Here is a 23,070-nt window from a genome sequence, read left to right as displayed (position 1 = left end):
CCCTCCCTGCTCACGCTGTCTTTATCTCAGAAATAAATTAAAAAAAAAAAAAAAAGTTAAAAAAAAAGATTTGGCATCCTCAATATTAGCCAAACAGAAATAAAACTGTTCATAACCTTTTCAGTAATCTCTTTAAAAATTTTATTTACAGGGCACCTGGGTGGCTCAGTCGGTTGAGCTTCTGACTTCGGCTCAGGTCATGATCTCACGGTTCGTGGGTTCGAGCCCCACGTCAGGCTCTGTGCTGACAGCTCAGAGCCTGGAGCCTGTTTCGGATTCTGTGTCTCCCTCTCTCTCTGACCCTCCCCTGCTCATGCTGTGCCTCTCTCTCTGTCTCAGAAATAAATAAAACATTAAAAAAAATTTTATTTACTTATTTTTAAAGTTTATTTGTTTTTGAGACAGAAACAGCATGAGAGGGGGAGGGGTGCAGACACGCGCGTACACACACACACACACACACACACACACAGAATCGTAAGCGGGCTCCAGGCCATCAGCACAAAGCCCAGTGTGGAGCTTCAATTCACATAACTGTGAGATCAGGACCTGAGCAGAAATCAAGAATCGGAAGCTTAACCGACCCAGCCACCCACGTGCCCCCTTTTCAGTCAACTTCTAATTGTGCTTCTAGAGCTAACACAAACTCCGACTGCATCAATCTATTAATAAACTGTTAATTTAGTTTATTTTTTCTAGTTCAATGATTTCATTCCGTGATTCCGTTGTTCTATTTTTTTCTGTTTCTAACCTGAGGGAAATGTAGTGTAGCCAAGTATGGTAGGGGGATAGCCAGACAATAACTTTAAGATAAATAACCCCAGAAGTTCTTGATTTTTACCCAGGAGAGTCACCAACATCTGAAGTTCTATATACTATCAGGGAGATTAAGCCATGCTCCTTGCTGCCTTGGTCTAAAAATAGAGGCATATACAGAAAATAAGAAAAGCAGAAAGAAGAGGAGGAAGAGAGAACTAATTCAGGGTGAAGAAAAGAAGGTGCTTATAATGTGAAATGGCAGAATTCAAACCACAGTTGCATATGTTGTGCTATGCTGTGCTTTGTAATATGTAAACACGTTATGTATGCAATTTAGAGGAAATGATACAGAAATTGAGCGCGGAATATAAAGAAGATGGATTTTAGGGCCACTGGGTGGCACAGCTGGTTAAGCATTGGACTCTTAATTCAGCTCAGGTCAGGGATCTTGCAGTTCATGGGATCGAGTCCCCATGCCAGGCTCTGCACTGACAGAGCAGAGCCTGCTTGGGAGTCTCTCTCTCCCAGCCCTGCTCCACCCCCACTCTATCTCTTTTTCTCTCAAAACAAATAAATGTTTTTGTTTTTGTTTTTTTAATTTTTAATGTTTTATTTATTTCTGAGAGACAGAGAGAGATAGCGTGAGCAGGGGAGGGTCAGAGAGAGAGGGAGTTACAGAATCTGAGGCAGGCTCCAGGCTCTGAGCTGGCTGTCAGCCCAGAGCCCGACACAGGACTTGAACCCATGAACCGTGAGATCATGACCTGAGCTGAAATAGGATGCTTAACTAACTGAGCCACCCAGGGGCCCCAATAAATAAATGTTTTTAAAGAAAATAAAGAAAATAGATTATTATGCTTGTATCCTTACAAGCATAGGAATTAGGAAAAGCATAGGAATTAGGGAGTAAAAATAAAAGTAAATCTCAGCAGACAGTACCTTTTCTTTTAATTTTGCCAGTCTTCTTTGTTTTTCTGCCTTTTCATCTTCCTTTGACTGTCTATCTAGAATTTTCAGTTCAAGTTTATGTAAATCCTAAAAAAAATATACCAACAAAAGAAGGATAGCATTAAGAAAATAAAGTTAATCCGCATTTGTTTCAAAGCTGCATTAATGCTGTTCCCTCTAGGAAGAAGCCCACCCTCCCTTGCATCTCCTTCAAGGCTCTGCTCCAACGTTGGACACAACTATGAACGCCTCACTAGCTCCCTGTCTAGTGCCTCAAGTTCGCGGCCCACACCTCCATCACCGCGCTTCTAAGCTCTCTCATAATAAACCCCATGTATTGGAATTTACCCCCTTCCACTGCAGTCTCCCACCTGAACATCTTCCTTTCGCACGGAACTATAATCTGCTAGAAATGAGGGAGCCTGGCTTTCTCAGTTTGGTTATGGGAATGCTGGGTATGGGCCCACCATGTGAGAAGCATCAATATTTGCTGACCTCATTCTGGAAGTCACACTTCTAAGTGCAGCATCAAAGATTCAGGGGGGTGCCTGGGTGGCTCAGTCAGTGAAGCATCTGACTCTTGATTTCCGCTCAGGTCATGATCCCACGGTTCGCGGGTTAGAGTCCTGTGTGGGGCTCTGTGCTGGGTGTGGAGCCTGCTTAGGATTCTCTCTCCTCCTCTCTCTGCTCCTCCCCTGCTCTCACGCATATGTTCTCTCCCCCTCTCGCCCTCAAAATAAATAAATAAACTTAAAAAAAGGAAAAAGAAAAAGAAAATGGATTCAGGAACCATGTTTACTCACTCTTTCTTGAAACCTTGAAATCTCCTCAGCAGCTGTTTTCCTTTTCTCTGCCTTTTCTGCCTTTTCCCTAATCTCCTTTTCAAGTCTCAGAAATTCCTCCTGTTCTTTCTTCTGTTGGGTGTAACTTTCCAGGAGTAGCTTTAGTTTAAACTGGCGCTGGCGCTCTTTCCGTTGCTTCTTCTCTTTCTCTTCTTCTTCTTTCACCTGGGAGGCACGTCTCATTGACATTTCTATACTTTTCTGCTTTTTCCAAGCTTCGACTGCCAATTTCTGCTTCTTTCTTTGTTCCTCTTTTCGCTTCTGATTATCTTCTTTTTTATGATGAAAGAGCATAGATATGTTCTCTGCCTTCTCCTTTAACTTGAAAATTTCCTCCTTCTTCTGCTGCTTTTTGGTCTTCCAGTTCTGAATAGACTAAATGATTAAAACAAAAAGAGAGCAAGAAAAAAACTTTTTTAATAACCAAGAGAACTTTAAAGTGCAACCTCAGGGTACCTGGGTGCCTCAAGAGTTGGGAAAGTGTCCGACTCTTGCTTTTGGCTCAGTCATGATCTCATGATTATTGAGATGTGTCAAGCCACACATCAGGTTCTGTGCTGATAGAGCAGAGCCTGCTTGGGGTTCCTTCTCTCTCCCTCTCTCTCTGCCCCTCTCTTGCTCACGCTTGCATGCTCCCAATCTCAAAATAAATAAATACACTTAAAAAAAATTTCACCTCAAATCCACCTTTCTAGAAAGAATATTGATTGCAGAATGCCATTTGCAATTTTTTTTTTTTTGCCAAATGCAATTTTTTTATACTTGTTTTATAAAAAATGAACGAATCTATTGAACTGCACCTCATCAGATATCCTTCTCTCCTTACCTCCTTTGCTTGTGTTCATGGGGAACATCTCTTCTCCATCTCACTCTACTTCCAAATCCTCTCTCTAGGCTTAGCATACTTTTTGAGTAACCTTTGTCTGGTCAAATATTAGAAGAGGAATTAAAAATAGGCTGGTTGAGGGGCACCTGGGTAGCTCAGTCGGTTGAGCATCAACTTTGGCTAGGTCATGATCTTGTGGTTCATGGGTTTGAACCCTATGCCGGGCTTTGTGTAGACAGCTCGGAGCCTGGAGCCGCTTCAGATTCTGCCCCTCCCCCACTTTTGCGCACATGCTCGCACGCTCTCTCCCTGTCTCAGGAATAATAAATGAATAAACTTTATAAAAAAATAAAAATTAAAAATGGGTCAGTTGAGAGTGTGGGGTCTGAAGCCAGGCTATTTGGGACCAAACCCTGGTTCTGCCATTTAGTAGGTGTGAACTTGGATGAGTCACTAAACTTCTCTGTTGCTCATGTGTAAAGGCGGTAGGTAGTACCTCTCAAATACGGCTGTGGCAAAGGAGAAGTGAGTCACTGCCTGGCACATAATGATTCAGAAGTGTGAAGAAAAAAAGTAAAATTGCTTCACTGCATGACATATGGGTATATAAATATTATTGAAAATTCCAGCGGCCTTCTGACAGCCATGAAGGATACATCTACTGAGTTATTTTTGCCCTTGAATCAGGAAACCATTTCTTCATCTTTTCTCGTGGTGTATCACTCATTCATTAAATAAATCCCTAGGGTAAGATGTACTGTGTGCCAGGCAATAGGATAGGAACCACAGAGGATTAAAACAATAGCCAAGGCCATTTAGGACACAGTTTCTCAAAGTGGAGGTCCACAAAAATATCAGGAATTCAAGCCAGAAATGTAAAGCAATGCATTGCTTTCTTCCAAGAGAAAGTTTTCTTTGGAAGAAAAGTGAATGGAACAAAACAGTGTGCTTATGGAGTAGACGGTTCTGGTGCAATTGCTTTATCCTCCTAGAAGCCAGTTACAGTTTACAAACACAGCTAGCCCATGGACCAAGTCTGAGTAGCACTGCTCCAGGTGAGATAAGGTACGTGCAAAAACACCAGGACATGGAGTGTGCCCTCGCACATCATAAAAGAGGTAGAAACGAGGTGTGTGAATCCTGAGGGGGCTCCCTGTAGCAGAAAGTTCTGATCTGGGTGGGTTTTGGACAAGCTGGTAGTGGAGGGGGAAAGAAAGAAGGGAGGGTCTAGAAAGAGAGAATAAGACAAACAAGGGTACTCAGGCCACAAAGTTCAGGGCATGTCTGAAAATAAAAACTGCCCATCTTCAATGGGGCAAAACACAGGCAAGGGCTCAGGGAAGTGGGAGATACAAATGGACAATGTCCTATGTGTCATCTTAAACTCAGTCGAGTTTAAACTACATTCCTGATGCTCTCCCCCAAACTTCCCTCTTCTCCTCCACCATGTCCTACTTCAGTAAATGGCCCCTCAACTTGCACACCCCACTCGCCTCACTCCTGCATTCAGTCCATCACCAAACACCACGATACAGAGCGACTGGGAAGAAGAGCGGGCTTCTTCCGCTATTTACCATTATTACATGAAGCACTGTGTCCACTCCCTTCCCTGGAGAGGTGGCTCTCCAACTTTGGTTTGTAACAGACCAACCAAGTGACCTTGTGACAGCACAGACTGCTGGGCCCACACCCAGAGTTCAGATTAGGTCTGGGGTTGGGGCCCCATGAGCTCTAACAAGTCCTCACGTGAGGCTGGTCCAGGACCATTTTGCTGGTCCAGGGACCCCGTGTTTTCCGTATCCTAGGGAAAAAAGCCCAAATAATTCTTAATAGTTTGTTATTTTGAGTTTTTAAAAATGACTTGTTTTGGGGCGCCTGGGTGGCTCAGTCGGTTAAGCGTCTGACTTCGGCTCAAGTCATGATCTCAGAGTCCGTCGTTTTGAGCCCTGTGTTGGGCTCTGTGCTGACAGCTCAGAGCCTGGAGCCTGCTTCAGATTCTGCGTCTACCTCTCTCTCTGCCCCTCCCCCACTCATGTTCTATTTCTGTCTCAATGATAAACATTAAAATTTTTTAAAAATAAAAAATAAAATGACTTGTTTTGGGGTGCCTGGATGGGTCAATCGGGTAAGTGTCCAACTCCTTTTTGCAGCTTAGCTCAGGATCTCACAGTTTGTGAGACTGAGCCCCGCGCTGGGCTCTGCTGACAGCACGGAGCCTGCTTGGGATTCTCTCTCTCCCTCTCTGCCCCTCCCCTATGTTAGCACATGCGCTCTCTCTCTTAAAATAATAATAATAATAATAACAATAATAATAATAATAATAATAATAATAAAAGCCTTGTTTCAAAAAATTTTCTTAAAGCTCCAAAAACCAACTTTCCTACATTCAACTTGTTTTGAAGGAAAAAAAAAAAACAATGAACCCCAGTTATTTTCCCTAAGATTTTATTTTTTAAAAGCTATTTTTTAAAATGTTTATTTATTTTTGAGAGACAGAAAGAGAGAAAGAAGGGGAGGGGCAGAGAGGGGGGAACAGAGGATCCAAAGAGGGCTCTGCACTGACAGCAGAGAGCCCGATGTGGGGCTCAAACTCACAATTGTGAGATCATGACCTGAGCCAAAGTCGGACGCTTAACCAACTAAGCCACCCAAGTGCCTCTAAGATTTTAAATTAAACATGGAGGGGCGCCTGGGTGGCTCAGTCCATTAAGTGTCTGACTTAGGCTCAGGTCATGATCTCCCAGTTTGTGGGTTTGAGCGCACCCCGCGTCAGGTTGTGTGCTGATAGCTCAGAGCCTGGAGCCTGCGTCGGATTCTGTGTCTCTTTCTCTTTCTGTCCCTTCATCGCTCACACTTTCTCTCTCTCTCTCTCTCAAAAATAAACAAACATTTTTAAAATTTTTAAAAAAATAAGTGGGAAGGCAGACCCTTCTTAATCCCATCATATGTAGTTTCTATGTTTTAAGTATAAATTTTATAAAATGCTACTCAGAGCCCCCACCCCCACCAAATAACAACAACGCCATCTTTCTCTTATTTCTTAAAATTCACACAACTTCAGGGATGGCAAGACCTCTGATATCATCTGACCTTCCTTCACAGGCAAAGAAAATGAAGTAGCCTGGGGCACCTGGGTGGCTCAGTTGGTTAAGGGTCTGACTTTGGCTCAGGTCATGATCTCAAGGTTTGTGAGTTCGAGCCCTCCATGGGGCGGGCTCTGTGCTGATAGCTCAGTGCCTGGAGCCTGCTTCAGATTCTATGTCTCCCTCTCTCTCTGCCTTTCCCCTGCTCGAGCTCTGTCTCTCTCTCTCAAGAATAAACATTAAAAACAAAAAGCCTTTAAATTAAACATGGAATCAACATTTCTTTAATGCTCCTTAGGTATGTAATCTGTTGAACAGTCATACCTTTGCAGTCCAACCAACCTAGGTGATGTGTATTACAGCTGAAGTCTACAGAAAAGTGACTCAGACTTAGACTATCAACCAGGGGCAATTTTTGCCTCCAGTGGGCTTTTGGCAATGTCTGGAGACATTTCTGATGATTACAAGTAAGAAAATTTACTGGCTTCTTGAGGGTGGAGGCCAAGAAATGCTGTTAACCATCTACAATGCACAGGACAACAAAGAATTCTCCAGCCCCAGTCGTAACAGTGGCAAGGTTGGGAAGTCCTGATTTAAACCAAAGCTGGAATAATATTATTGTGAAAATGGAACTTGCTAGCTATTTGGTACCATTAAGAGTTACTCCTTCCTCTGGGGTAGCCAAAATTTTGAGTCTTTCAAAATAAGCAATGGGGGGGGGGGGGGTGCCTGGGTGGCTCAGTTAGTTGACCATCCCAACTCTTGATTTCAGCTCAGGTCATGATCTCATGGTTCATGAGATTGAGCCCCACACTGGCCTGCTTTGGATTCTCTCTCTCTCTCTCTATCTCTTTCCCTTTCCCTCTCTCTGACCATCTCTCCTGCTCACATTCTCTAAAATAGTAAAATGAAATAAAATAAAGTAAAATAAAATAAAATAAAGAACAAAAAAGCAATGAGGCTTAAAGCTCCAAAACTCAAAGAAACTTTTAGGAACCAAAGAGGTTTTTTTCCCCTCCTGCCTCTTTATTTTCTATTGAAAACAATCCGCCCTTGGTGGTAAGATGACTTTTACCTAAAGCCTAAAAGAGCTCTGCATTTCCCACATTTCAGGTGGACACACAGGTTTCTGCCCACAACCAGAAGCTTTCTGGACTGTTGTTTATTTCTTGGGATAGAAGCATCTGGCCTTGAGGAAACACAACTGTACTTCCATTAGTTGGATAAAATTGTTTAACTTCTCACTGTCTCGGTTTCTCTTTTATAAACGACAACGGGGGGAGGGGACCATAAACACACTTCCCGGAATGGTTGTAATGTTAAAGAGTTGACTTAGCCCAGTGCCTAGAAGATAGAAACCTACAACAAATGACAGCTCTTGTAATGATTCTCACCTCTTTTTTCCTTTCTTCCAGGGCCAGAAACTTTTGATACCATTTCTCATGCTGCTGAACTTCATCCTGCGTTCTTGAGGGAAGGTTTTCTAGAACTTCTCCCATAAACGTGGGCTTCCCTTTATGCTTGTTTCTCACCTTCACAAAGTTCTGGTGGTCGTAGTCATCCCAGCCCCCTTGTCGCCCTCCTGTTTGCTGAAGGAAGTTTTCAAAATCTACCACTTCTTCCGGAAGGGCGCTTGGCATCATTTTGTCTATAGGAACCTTGCCTGACGTTGCTCTGAAAGCACTCTCTGCTCCTGAATGACCCAAAGCCCAGGTGTCGATTTTTCTCGATATGGCACTCAACTCATTAGTAGTTATTTTCTCTTCTTTAATAAGCTCTTCATACCTAAAATTTTAAAGGTAAACTTTTTCAGTAGTAAGATACAAATCTTACAAAGAGACTAATCAAACTCTACTTCCTGTCGTTCATAATCACTCTAACAATCAGTCTACTCTTACTTAATTACCAACCTGTATTAACCTTTCCTTTTTTCCCCTCAAATTTCATTATTCCTGACTCTTCTCATGTCATCTTCTCCACTTAAAATTATTAACACTAGAAGTCTAAGCCTTCAAAGAGTTTCCTCAGAGTTAAGAAAAAAAAATCATCTTTCCAATTCTTATTTGGGACTTCATCTCGTCCAAATATAAGTGAAAATTCACTTTAACCATAAAAAGCAATCTAAAACCTAAAACAAAAGAAGAGAGGTTACTGCTCTGGTGTAAGACCAATATTAAATACAGAACAATAAAATCATTCATGAGCAACCTACAGAGAAGTAGTGAAAAATGTCAATAATTTTATATTAGATGGGTTTGAAACATACATCAACCTCTGCTCTTCCTTAAAAGTATTAATTGCATTTTCAATTTCTTCCATCATTTCTCTGAGCTTCTCAACAACTGTAAAAAAACAAAAAACATGAAAAAACCGTTACGTCATATCTTAAAAAAATTTTTTTTAATGTTTACTTATTTTGAAGGATAGAGAGACAGAGCATGAGCAGGGCAGGGGCAGAGAGAGAGAGAGAGAGAGAGAGAGAGAGAGGGAGACATAGAATCCGAAGCAGGCTTCAGGCTCCAAGCTGTGTTCCAGCACAGAGCCTGACGGGGGGCTCGAACCCATGAACCACGGAATCATGACCTGAGCCGAAGTCAGGTGCTTAATCGACTGAGCCACCTAGGCACCCCTATTATGCCATATCTTAATATGACTAAGAATTAAATGTTAGGAGAAAAGGGACTGTTACACCTTAATTTAAAAACACTCTGTTACCTCAAGGATGAGAACTGAGCTTTTTATGAAGCTAATGTTTATGACTGCAATTTTTTCCAATTATAGATTTATTCCTGTGCACACATATTATTAAACCTTAATATCATTACTTTTCCCATAGAAATGGTTCACATTACACATACTGTCTTGTGACAAGCAGTTTTTATGTAACAAAATGTGCTTAAATACATGTGGCTAAGTTTCCTTATCAGTATATATATGTCCCCCTCATTCTTTTAATGGCCACATAGTATTTCATTGTCTACATCTGCCCTAATTCGTTTAATTAATTCTCCAAGTGAAGAACCTTTCAATAGATGCAATGCTGTGATAAATACTTTTGCATACTGATTTTGCATGATGTTTTCAGATGAGAAATCTGAAATGCCAAATGAGACAGTGTAGGCACATTATGGCATGGACGATGCCAGCACACTGTCCTTCTGGGAGGCTCTATCGACTTATGGTGCCTGAGTACCCCTTCCTGTGCACCTCGAACCACTTCCAAGGTGAAAGGCCAAACTGATTGTGACTGATTTCACTGACATTTTTGTGATTATTAATGAGCTTGAGCAGTATTTTCACGTGTGTTTTGTATTTCTCTTGCTATAAACTAGCACCTGATAATCTTTACCCATTTTTCTATTAGATTATTTACCTTCGTTGCTCCAATTTGTTGGCACTCTTTTTTTTTTTTTTTTTTTAAAGGGATAGCGCAAGGAGGGGAGAGGGGCATACGGAGAGGGCGAGAGAACCTTAAGTAGGCTCCACACGCAGTGCAGAGCCAGACACGGGGCTCAATAGCACAACTGTGAGATCATGACCTGAACCAAAATCAAGAGTTGGATACTTAACCAACTGACTCACCCAGGTGCCCCTGTCGCTGTCGGCACTCTTTATGTGTTATGGACAGTAGTTTTTTTAAGTTAAGTATGTATTGCTGGTACTTTCCTAATTTGTGTTTCAACTTAATGGTTTGGGGATTTTTTGGTAAAGTAGTCAGGTAAGTAGTCAGGGATGTCCACTCTTATGGCTTCTCAGCCTCATGCTTATAAACTAGAATACAATGATAAAAATATTAACTCCTCTTCTAGGATTTTTATGGTTTCACATATTAACTTAATAAATAATAATGACAATAGTCACAGTTACTTTTATTTTTATTAGAGCTTCCTAGGTTATAAACACTGAACAAATGCTTTATGCGCATTGTCTCACTTTCTTTCCCAGAGAATCCTCAGTCCAGTCCTATGATTATCTCCATTTTACAGCTAAGGAACTTAAGGAGGGAGAGATCAAGGCATTTGCCCCAAATTGCGTAACAAATAAGCGATCTGATCCTTCAGGAATGAATGTTGGATATGCAGGGAGGTAAGGACGCCGTTTCATTTATTCCAAATGGCTGGCATTTGCCCCAATACTATTTAACCTTTCCCTTATGTATTCGAAATGCAATTATTTGAAAGGTAATTATTTCAGAAAGTAAATGATGGGAAGAGTGCTCGGTTTAGGAATCAGGAAATTAGTCTTTTTCCTCTTTGTTAGCTGAATCTGAACTCCTCCATACCAGAATTTTCATTCTGTACATGACAACATTATCTGTTCTATCCGCTTCATAATTTGTAAGGATAGGAGAGCATTTTTTAATGTTTATTAATTTATTTTGAGACACACAGAGAGAAAGCAGGAGGGGCAGAGAGAGAGGGAGAGAGAATCCCAAGTAGGCTCTGCACTGTCAGCATAGAGTCCTATGCGGGAGTCAATCCCACGACTATGAGATCATGACCTGAGCCGAAATTAAGAGTCAGATGCTTAACCAATTGAGCCACCCAGGCACCCCAGGGTGTGATAGCATTTTAAAGCAACTACATAAACACCAGATATTACAGCTAATTATCTACTAGATCTTTATTAATCCCTAACCAATAAACTAGGGCCGAGCTCCATTAAGGCCAAACACAAAACTTGCTTATTAATTAGCAAATTATAAACATTTTTAACAAGCAATAGGCAATACTAATACAAAAGACAGACCATAAAATCTAAATTTACTTACAGTCAGGTGTAGGCTTCACATCTTTTAACTGGTGCTGAAGTTTCTTTACATTATTATGTATTTTGGCCAACTGTTGCTGGATTTTTGCTCCTATGAGAAGGAAGTATGTACTTTAAATAACTCTATCGACATGGGTGGTTATAAGACTGATCACTATCACGCAGTAAAAGACAGCCAAGAGCAATTACATAATGGACAAAAGAAGGTTACTTGTGTCAAAACAGCCAGAACATTTTAAGTACTCGAAACAAATAAACAAATAAATAAGGCATCTCCGAATTTCCTCCAATATTTGAAAGCACAGGGGGTTCAGGGCACCTGGGTGGCTCAGTCGGTTGAGCATCCGACTTTGGCTCAGGTCACGATCTCATAGTTCATGAGTTTGAGCTCCGCGTCAGGCTCTGTACTGACAGCTCAGAGCCTGGAGTCTGCTTTGGATTCTGTGTCTCCCACTCTCTGCAACTTCCCCTGCTCACATTCTCTCTCAAAAATAAACATTAAAAAAACTTTAAAAAGATAAGTAAAAAAAAGCACAATGGGTTAAATCTTACTACGAAAGGAAATGTTCTCTTTCTCTTTTCTCTTTGGAGATTGAGTGATTGGACACTGCTTTGAACATATAGAACAGCAGCTTAAATGTGGTCGTGTTTTGTTCAAAAAGCTTCTTCTTTCTTTTTAATTTGTTATATTTATGGAAATAGAATTTGATCTCAACTCTACTGTTGGAATATTAAAAACTGCCTAACCAGGGTCACCTGGGTGGCTCAGTCGGTTAAGCATCCGACTTAGGCTCAGGTCATGATCTAACGGTTCGTGGGTTCAAGGCCCGCATTGGGCTGTGTGCCGAAAGCTCAGAGCCTGGAGCCTGTTTCAGATTCTGTATCTCCCTCTCTCTCTGACCCTTCCCTGTTCATGCTGTCTCTCTCTCTCTCAGAAATAACTAAAACATTAAAAAAAAACAACTGCCTAACCAGTATTAATGCTATGAATACCGACAAACTTCCTAATGAGAATTAATTTCACCTAACTACATCCTCCCAGACAGGGGCTGATAAGACATGTGAGGTGACAGTGACACCAGCCATGACCTCGAGGGGGTGCCCAGCAGCCATGGAGTGGTACCTATGCTACCAGCTGCCCCCTCAACCATGGGACTGGCTTGAAGTCACTTACTAGGCCCACAATAAAAGCCTGGAAAACAGATGAAGGTCACAAAGACATTTTTAGATGTTCTGTATCAGCAGCAGAGCCTGGATCCATCTTTTGTATTTTCTTTCTGAAGTAATAACCTTACTTTAATGTTTATTTAAATTATTAGGCTAATATATATTCACATTTATATATACATTCATATAATTGATATTATTATTTATTATTTCTCATCTTCAGGCACTTTATGTGCTCCCCTTTTACATTTTTGCAACTTTCCCAAAAATGAACATGAACAATCAACCAGCTCTGTCCAAAAATCCTCAAAACCAATTAAGTTTTATTTATTTACTTATAGTTTATTTATTTTGAGAGAAAGCACAAGTGGGGGAGGGGCAGAGAGAGAGGGAGAGAGGATCCCAAGCAGGCTCTGCACTGTCAACGCAGAGCCATGGAGGGCTTGAACTCACGAACTGAGACACGACCTGAGCCAAAGGTGGCTGCTTAAGTGACTGAGCCACACAGGCGCCCCACCTGCAATTAGTTTTTTAAAAGTTTGCCGAAAGGCCAAGAGCCCGTGCTAATATCCAAAACAAACTTGACACGTGTATATGTGACTTTGGTTTGTTCTACTTTTTATTAAAATCCAAAAGTTCCATAAAAGCAGAACCTTATCCAGTGTATTTTATGGGGTCTCATTCATGCACTGTTGCAGCTCTAGGTCAGGCAACTTCTCCATCAAAGTGTAAGTACTAGGAAAGCATTTGGTTGCTTTGTTTTTGCCATAGTTTGGTCAACAACAATGACACTGCCACACGGCAAACGATCTTTTAATTATTCATTTGGAATTTACCCTACATATGGGCAAACCATTAGGTACAATAGTACATACATGTAGGCTAAAGCTGGGTGTGATATTTCAGGCAAGGAGAAGGTATTTACTCCTTCTAAATTGTAATATCAGAAGAAGAAATTTCTACATGCTTATACTGAGACAATGCATTCCTTCCTCTCTTAGATAAGATAAACTCTAAGTGTGAATAAAGAGAGGAAAAATGGTATAACAACGGGAAATGAAAAGACAGAAATAAAGGTGCAGTAAAAAAGGGAATGCACATAGGGGCGCCTGGGTGCTTAGCTGGTTAAACGTCTGACTCTTGATAATCATCTCAGGTCTTAATCTCAGGGTTGTGAATTCAAGCCCCACACTGGGCTCCATGCATGAAGCCTACATAAAAACAAACAAAAAACAAACAAACAAACAAACAAAAACAGAACACACAGAATGGAGACACTGTAATAATGGCGCAATTAAGAGACAGAAAGATCAGTCTCTCAGTCAATCTATCAAAAAACTGAAAGTAAGAAATATTAAACTAGGGATGCTTAGATTTCTCCATGACTCAAAGAGGAAAACTGGACATTTGGTAATTATATGAGCTCCTGCTATCATTCTGATAGAGGAGGAGGAATGATTTTTGCCACTACCTGATAGAAGATGACTTTTTTTTTTCACGTTTTATTTATTTCTGAGAGAGAGAGAGAGAGAGAGAGAGAGCAGGGGAGGGTTAGAGATAGAGGGAGATACAGAATCTGAAACAGGCTCCAGGCTCTGAGCTGTCAGCACAGAGCCCGATGTGGGGCTCAAACCCATGAACCATGAGATCATGACCTGAGCTGAAGTTGAACACTTAACTGACTAAGCCACCCAGGCGCCCTAGAAGATGACTTTTTAAAATGCTGCAATCTTATATTCTAAAAGAAAAATTTTATTAAGGATTTCTTTTAATTGATTATAAGGAATACCATAAGTATTCTACTCCTCACATAAGTGTTAATATTTTATAAAGCTTAGTTGATAACCATTACTTTTCCTTTATGCAACGCTAGGCAGTTTTTTATTAGAATGTAAGGATTTTGTAACATATAAAATCAACAACAAGAGATGCTTTTGTAGAATTCCTTTTTAAAAAATTTTTAATTTATTTTTGAGACAGAGACAGCGTGAGCAGGGGAGGGTCAGAGAGAGAGGGAGACACAGAATCCGAAGCAGGTTCCAGGCTCTGAGCTGGCTGTAAGCACAGAGCCCAACACGGGGCTCGAACTCACAAACTGTGAGAGTGTGACCTGAGCTACAGTAGGACGCTTAATCAACTGAGCCACTCAGGCGCCCCTGTAAAGTTCTTTCTTTAAGGGCGACATTTATTACAAAGTTAACAATGATTAATATTCATAACAAACAACAGAATATATTCATCGTGCACTCTCTCATGTATTGTCTCACTGGGCGCACAGACAGCCGCCTGAGGCTGAACCACCAGTAGGTTTTCTATCCCAGACCAGCGAAGTTGTGTGCCCACGGCACACCACTGCTGCGTACAGCTTCTGCAGCTGCTGATGTCTGCTTACTCAGTCGACAGTATCAGGGCGATGAGCTAAGATCAGAGAGCCCGAGGAACCAATCTCCCCTCATTTTAAGACATTTTAATGGCATTAACTGGTTTGGCCACCCAAAACCCAAACCCTCTTTTTCCTATTACGTAGAAAGAAACACACATCGAAAACAATCCAGTTGGATGGACCTGAAAAAATAAACACACATCCCTAAAAGACCGACTTATTACCAACTGGAAAGGATTTTCATGGAGAATGTGACACATTTAATGCACCAAAGGCAAAGCAAAATGTCTAGAGCTTGATGTTACTCAGCGGTTTGTAGGTCGTTATGAGCTCGACTTACTTTCGGTTTTCCTGCTGTTGATCAACTTATTTTCCAATTCTTCCAACATACTCTGCTCACTTCTGAAGTCACTTTTTTGGCTGTAGAAATGACTGCGCTTATCTTTTTCTATGTTAATAACTCTTTGGGAAAAGAAACAAGTGACATAAATATAATTTTAATACCTTTTTAATTGTTTAAAATATGAAGACGCTCATTATAATCAGTATTTATAGATCGATTAATTCACCTATGGAGTCAAAATATAATTACTGGAATTAATAAGGTTAAGGAGTCCAAACAATAGAGAAAAGTCAAATTCAATTATAATCATAAGTAATCTGAATTGTTATTTAAATTATAAATGTGAATTTAAGAAAAGGCAGTTATGGACTTGTTTTAAAACTACAATAGCAAGGCATCGCTTCTTGGCCTTTTGGTTGAGATCAAGTGTAAAAATACAATAGCAGAGCGCCTGGGTGGCTCAGTCATTAGAGCATCCGACTTTGGCTCAGGTCATGATCTCATGGTTCACGAGTTCGAGCCCCATGTCGGGCTCTGTGCTGACAGCAGCACAGATTCTGTGACTCTCTCCCTCTCTCTCTCCCTCCCTGCTCACTCTCTTTCTCAAAAACAAACTTTTTTTTAAAAAAAAGGTAAATAAATAAATAAATAAATAGAAATATAATAGCTATTTGGCTCTTGATCCCAACTCAATCTCATTGTAGCCTGAAAATGGCCACCATTGCTGATGGTTGCTTTCAAGAGGGAGGTGCAGTTAGCTTTTGTCAACCGACCCAAGACCTTTAACCTCACCTGAGGTGAACCTCCTTATCACTAAAATGAGAGTCATGACAGCCCTCTACTACCTAAATAGGACTGTGATTCAATTACATTAGGGCAGGTAGTAAAAATGTACCATGAAAATGGAAGTTCTTAACATAATTAATAAAACCAAAATTTCAAGAGGCAAACGATCTACACAGACAGGAATTTTAGTATATTTAGGGATACTGACAACATTGACTTCAAAGCTTCTTATGGGTCATCTTTGGTCCTTGGATTTAGCCCATCTACCAGTAAGTAAGGAGTTCTAGTGTTAGTTTGAACCCTGCGGTTAAGACAAAACAAATACTAGCAAGAAGACTTTCTGGTTGGACAAGGACATCTGTTTTCTCAATATCTGTTTTCTCTCTCCCAGAAATTATAACACAAACTCTTCTTCAGTAATCCCATATTGAATGAATGGTAGAAGGCCTCTGGCCAGTGACTTAATTTCATACAACGCGAGGGGCAACTATCTAAGGGAGAGCTGCCTCAATGTTTTCCACTTTGCCATCCATTAAAAAAAAAGTTAAATATTTATAAGGTGCAGTGGGGTAAACAGATGACAATGCCCTGGGCCCTGCCTGGCTGCCCCAAAGGTTGATAAATCATACCATTGTATGTGGGTTTGGGAGAGGCAGTAACAGGTAGAAGAGAGATGTCAAATGGATTTCTGTTTACACGTGAACTCTGAAGGATTGAGGGTGGTTACTGGAGTCTGGTACTGGGAAGCCCACCTAGGCTCTGAATGCAGGTAGGAGCAATTATACAATCATATAGCAATGTCTGCATGGAACAGGATACGCCACGATTGTAAGGTATGTTTTGCCATTTCTGGATTAGAAATATTCACCTATAAAGACATTCAAAATGTACTATTGGAGACAAATAGCTAGACACATGAAAAGATGCTCCACCTCACTCATGATAGGAGAAATTCAAATGTAAACTACACCACGGTAACAGCGTACACCTATCAGATTGGCACAAAATCACGAGTGTAAGTAACATATTCTGAAGCTAAAACTGCGGGGAAATAGGTCCTCTCACATGTACTGGTGGAATTGCAAATTGCCTATGGAGGGCAATTTAGCAATGTTCATTACATTTGCAAACCTACCTGCCTTTGACTCAGCATTTCTACCTCTAGGAGTTTTTCCTAAAGATATACTCACACATATGCAAAACGATGTGGACCCACGCAGATACTGTGATTTGTTTTGATAAAAGACTGAATGTAACCTAAATGGCCATCGCTAGGGGGCAAGTGAAATCAATTACAGTGCACTGATGCCTGGGGATACATTAAAACTATACTGTGTTCTGTATGCTGGTAGGGAAAAAGCTCCAAGATCCACTTCCATCAAAGGTTTTAGAGCAAAATGTTAGACATGCCCGTAAGTAGAGAGGCTGGAATGACTCCCCTCACATTTCCTCACATCACTCTGATTGGACAATATTACCTTTCTTGGTTCACCTAGCTCTTTTTCTGTTTAATCTCTTTCTCTCTCTCTCCCTCCCTGCTCTTCTCTCTTTTCACTTAAACATTCTAAAGCAAATCCACTGCATTATGTAATTTCACCCCAGCTTACTTCAGTGTGCCTCTCTGGAGATTATGAATACTGACTTAACTATAATGCCATTATCATGTCTGACAAAAGTCAACAATTCCTTGGTATCTCAGATGTACTCTTAAGTTAAAAAAAAACAAAAGCAAAACAAAATGTAGACTAGTGTGTACACTATGCTACCATTTATATAAAAAAGGAAAAATCTGAATATGTATTTTTATTTCCTCCTAAGCATATAAAAATTCTGTGGAAGGATACACAAGAAACTATAAATAGTGGCTGTCTGAAGGAAGAAGAAGTGGGCAGCTGGGGTCCAGGGTGAAACAAAGACTTTCTACTGTATACCCTTTGATAGATGTTCATTTGTGAACCATGGGAATGTATAACCTGTGCTGAAAACAAAACAGATTTATATTATCATAAACTGTGTTTGTTTTTTTGTATCCAATGAAAATTATTGGCTAGAGACACTCAACCAATGGGTTTTTCTATTATCCTCTCTGTGAGTTTTCTCAAAACCTTATAACAAAATGAAGAAAGCCTAAGTAGAGCTATAAAACCAACACATACTCGTAAACAAAGTATCTATACTGGCATTTATCTATACTGGTTTGTGATGGATATGGTCGTTAACCACTTGATGGATTATCCTACATCTAGAAGGAAACATACGTCAGACCCCTAACCTAGATAGGGTCCAGTTCTATATAAACTCACGCATTTTAGGGGCGCCTGGGTGGTTTAGTCGGTTAGGCATCTAACTCTTGGTTTCAGCTCAGGTCATGATCTTACAGTTCATGAGATCAAGCTCCGCATTAGGATCTGCACTGTAGCTTGGAGCCTGCTTGAAATCCTCCTTGCGTCCCCCCCACCAAATAAATAAATTAAAAAAAAATAAAGTCATGCATTTTAAAAATAAAAAATAAAATGAAATTGTGTTTTTTCAAATTCTGAGTGTTAAAAATAGAAGTACTACATAAACACGGGGCGAATTCAAACTCCCAAAGCCACATATGGTTTAACGCTTCAAAATTCAAACAGTATACTGTTTTGTTGGCAGAATTTCTAAACAGAGAACTACCACTAATTCTGGTCCAGAGACCATTCTGTACAACAGGCTCCATTTCTCCTGATTCCTTAGCAATGGATACTATACAAATGTAAAGCAGGGTTTATATAAAGCTCTCAACTGCAAGATAGGGTTGGGGGTTATGAGTTCTAATTCTTTTGATCATTCTTCGCCATATTTATTCTATCATGGTGCTGCTGACAATGTTGAGCATTCAACAGATATCATTGGCTATTTAAAGAAAAACTACACATCCACTAAAAATAAATGGCAATTTCTTGATGAACCTGGTCATGATGCGCAGGATGGATCTGAAAGGGGAGACCAAGGGAGGGAGACCAATGAAAAGGCCATTTCAAGAAAAACAACTCAAAAGGTATAGATTCTTCATTAAAATTATTGACTCCCTCAAAATTATTTAACAAGTGCTTACCTTGGTAAATGAAAATGCATGGACATATACAATCTAAAAATTTTTTTAATGTTTATTTTTGAGAGAGAGAGACCGAGTGTGAGTGGCAAGGGGCAGAGAGAGAGGGAGACACAGAATCTGAAGCAGGCTCCAGGCTCCAAGTTGTCAGCACAGAGCCTGAAGCGCGACTCGAACCCACTAACTGCGAGATGATGACCTGAGCCGAAGTCAGATGCTTAACCGACTGAGCCACCCAGGTGCCCCGATACATGCAATCTAAAAAAATAAATGTTTTGTTTCCCTTGAAACACACTAATTCAGAATAGTAAATGAAATTGAAATAGCTCTACTTAAACTTTACATTAAATAGTCTGTAACCATTTGTATACTTCACACCTGCCTTTTTCTTGTTTATCTTTGAAAAGCTGGTACCTAGAATTTTGTAATTTAATGTGGGATGGGATTGGGTGGGACAGAATTAACTTTATACTGTCCACAATAAAATGGCTAGTAATGTTAAAGATAATATTCTTATACTTACTGATTTTTCAGTTTTTCTGCTGTGCGTATGAACTCCGCTTTTTTTGTCCGACTAACTTTCTGCCTCCAGTTTTGAAGCTGAAAAGGACGAATCCCACCTGAAGTACCAAGACAGCTATCACTCTACATGGAGAACAAAAACAAATTTACCATCAATAATAAAAGTGGTAACAGATGAAGGCAGAATTTCTTTCAGAGATATAATGTCAATTTCTCTAGGGATAACTTGGGGGCCAAGCTTATTTAATTTTTAGAAATATATTTTGTGTTGGGGCGCTTGGGTGGCTTAGTCGGATAAGTGTCCGAATTTCGCTTAGGTCATGATCTCGCGGTTCGTGGGTTTGAGCCCCGCATCGGGCTCTGTGCTGACTGCCAGCTCAGAGCCTGGAGCCTATTTCAGTCTGTGACTCCCTCTCTCTCTGACCCTCCCCTGCTCACGCTGTCTCTCTCTCTCTCTCTCCTAGAAATAAATAAAAAATATTAAAAAAAAAAAAAAAGAAATATATTTTGTGGAAGAAGGAATATCTTACCTTAAAATGCTAAATTACTGAGTAGGAAATGTTATGTCTCCAGGAGTTCCTACATAAAGATCTAATTCTTCCATTCAGCCATTTAGCAACATGTACTGACCACTTACTTACGAGACATGACATGTGGTGCGCTAGACACCAGGGAAACAATGATGACCCACATTAATATGGTCCGGGCCTTAAAGTCTAGTGAGGAGAACAGATTTAAAACAAAAAGCATAAACAAGCAATAAAAACAAACAAAAAAGTCACCAATTGCAGTAAGGGTTACTAAGGAAATAAAAAGTACTGAGATAGAGATAATGGGTCAAATGATTGTTTGTTCAGTTAGAATTAGAATGACCACAGAAGTTCTATTTGAGGGAATGACGTTGAAGATTGGAGCCGACCAATAGGGAAGGGGGTCCCAGGGAGAGGCCCAGAATGTGCAATCGCCCCAGGGCAAGCAAAGGCCTTGGCTGGTTCAAGCAGAGAAAGGGCAATGGTGATGTGATATCAGAAAGGATGGAGAGCTTGGTAGGAGACAAAGGTTAGACAGGCAGGAATGTGGCATATCACACTGGAATTTTAAGTGACTGGGGGGAGGGGTCTGGATATTACTGGAGGGTTTTGAGCAGGAGAATATCATGATATTTAATTTAATTTTTTAAGAAACTCTTTCTGGCCATTTTTGGAAAATAAATTGGTGGGAGGTGGGGGTGGAGGTAAAGTAAGACCAGAAGCAGAGCAATCGAGGTGGGTAGCTTGTGCGGCAATAGAGGAGGAACCACAGTGTCTAGGACCACTGAGGTGGTGGATATAAAAAGAAATAAGAAGACTCAATACATTTTGGGTCTATAGCAAACAAGAGAAATTGCTGACAGATTGATGTGGAGATGAGAGAGAAAGGAAACAAGCCTTTACATAGACTTTCTAGGAGCAAACGAACAAAAAAAAAAGTAAAGAATTTAGGAAATATTTTTTCATTGAGATATAATTCACATCACCAGACAGTGTACCCATCTAAAGTGTACAATTCAGGGGTTTTAGTATATTCACAAATGTGTGCAAACATCACTACTATCGAATTGCAGAAAATTTATATCATACCAAAAAAAACCCCCAGGCCCTTAGCAGTCGCTGCCCATCCATCTTCCCCACAAGTCCCTGGCCAGCATTCAATCTATTTTTGACTCCAGGGATTTGCCTGTTCTGGACAATATAAATAGGATCGTATGGTGTGTAACCTTTTGTGTCTGGCTTCTTTCACTCAGCATCTTTTCAATATTTACCCACGTTGTACCACAAATCTGTAGTGTATTCCTTTCTATGGCTGAATAATATTCTATCATATGGATCTACCATATTTTATCTACTCATCAGTTGATGGACAGTAGGTTATTTCCACTATTTGGCCAACACGAATAATGCTACTATGAACATTTGTGTACAAGTTTTAGTATGAATATGTTTTCAATTCTCCTGGGCATACACCTTGCAGGGGAATTTCTGGACTATATGGTAACTCTGTGTTTTACTTTCTCATTTTAAAAATTGGATTGTCTTTTTATTGGTGAGTTGGAAGCATTCTTTATATTCTGGATATAACTCCCTTATCAGATAAAAGACTTACACATATTTTCCCCATTTCCCTAAGCCATCTTTCCATTTTCTTGATAACATCCTTCAAAGCACAAATGCTGTCAATTTTGATAATGCCCAAACTACCTATTTTATCTTTGGTTGCTTGTGTGTTCAATATCATTGAGAAGAAAGAATCAAAGGTCATGAAGATGCACATCTACATCTTTTTAAAAAGTTTTATAGTTTTATCTCTTACATTTAGGTCCCCATCTATTTTGAGTTAAGTTTTGTATATGGTGCATGTGGGTATCCAGTTTTCCCAATACCACTTTTTTTTTTTTAATTTATTTCTAGGAGAGAGGAGAGAGAGAGACAGCGTGAGCAGGGGAGGGTCAGAGAGAGAGGGAGATACAGACTCCGAAATAGGCTCCAGGCTCTGAGCTGGCAGTCAGCACAGAGCCCGACATGGGGCTCGAACCCACGAACCGCGAAATCATGACCCAAGCGAAAGTCGGACGCTTAACCGACTAAGCCACCCAGGCGCCCCCCAATACCACTTATTGAAAGATCTTCTTTCCTTACTGAATGATCTTGACACCCTTGTTGAAAATCAATTGCCAATGAACATAGGGTTTACCTCTTAACTCTTACTGATCTGTATGTCTCTCTTTAATGCCAGTACCACACTGTTGACTACTGTAGCTTCATAATAAGTTTTGAAATTTAAAGTAGGGGTCCTCCAAGTTTGTTCCTTAAGGTTGTTTTGGCTATTTTGAGTCCCTTGCATTTCCCATATGAATTTTAGGATCAGGTTATCGATTTAAGCATAAAAAGGCAACAGAGATTTTCACAGGAATTGCACTGACCCTGTAAATCAATCTGGGAAGTACTGCCATCCTAACAATATTAGGTCTTCATATTCATGACCCTAAAATGGCCAATGATATAGCTCTTCCATACTTTCTTTCAATGATGTTTTGAAGTTTTCAGAGTATAAGTTTTGCACTTCTTTTGTTAAGTTCATTCCTGTGTACTTTATTCTTGTGATAGTACTGTAAATGGAATTGGTTTGTTAACTGCATTTTGAACTACCCATTGCTAGCATATAGCATTACAACTGATTTTTGTTGACTGCTTTTTAAGTCTTCAGTCTTACTGAATTTGTTTCTTTGCTCTAGTAGTTTTAACATGGATCCTTAAAAATTTTTTTATGTACAAAATCACGTGATCTGCAAATATCAATAGTTTTCACTTCTTCCTTTCCAATTTGTTTTTCCTGCCTAATTGCCCTTGCTAGAATCTCTAGTGAATTAGTGGTGAGAATGTACTTTCTTGTCTTGTTCCTGGTCTTATGGGGAAAGGTTTAAATCATTTGTCATTAGGTATTATGTTAGCTGTGAGCATTTTATAGATGAGGAGTTCCCTTATATTGCTAGTTCGTAGAGTATTTTTTATTATGAAAA

At 40.1% G+C, this 23,070-nt stretch overlaps 1 protein-coding gene across 1 annotated transcript in view; it reads right to left on the bottom strand.

Annotated features, from left to right (window-relative positions):
- Positions 1 to 23,070, bottom strand: part of CCDC112 (coiled-coil domain containing 112) — a 32,069-nt gene that overhangs the window by 1,752 nt on the left and 7,247 nt on the right. The window contains exons 2-8 of the mRNA XM_039252593.1: positions 19,516 to 19,637; positions 15,119 to 15,240; positions 11,230 to 11,319; positions 8,725 to 8,800; positions 7,853 to 8,243; positions 2,511 to 2,924; positions 1,699 to 1,794 (exon numbers count right to left, since the gene is read on the bottom strand). Coding sequence (XP_039108524.1) covers positions 1,699 to 1,794; positions 2,511 to 2,924; positions 7,853 to 8,243; positions 8,725 to 8,800; positions 11,230 to 11,319; positions 15,119 to 15,240; positions 19,516 to 19,637 — 1,311 coding nt within the window. The remainder of the gene's footprint in view (positions 1 to 1,698; positions 1,795 to 2,510; positions 2,925 to 7,852; positions 8,244 to 8,724; positions 8,801 to 11,229; positions 11,320 to 15,118; positions 15,241 to 19,515; positions 19,638 to 23,070) is intronic.

This window comes from Hyaena hyaena, unplaced genomic scaffold, assembly GCF_003009895.1.
Source record: "Hyaena hyaena isolate Hyena2069 unplaced genomic scaffold, ASM300989v1 scaffold_431, whole genome shotgun sequence".
In the NCBI taxonomy this organism is placed as follows: domain Eukaryota; kingdom Metazoa; phylum Chordata; class Mammalia; order Carnivora; family Hyaenidae; genus Hyaena; species Hyaena hyaena.
The sequence above is the reverse complement of the archived record's forward strand: the minus strand, read 5'-3'. Positions and strand labels throughout refer to the sequence as shown.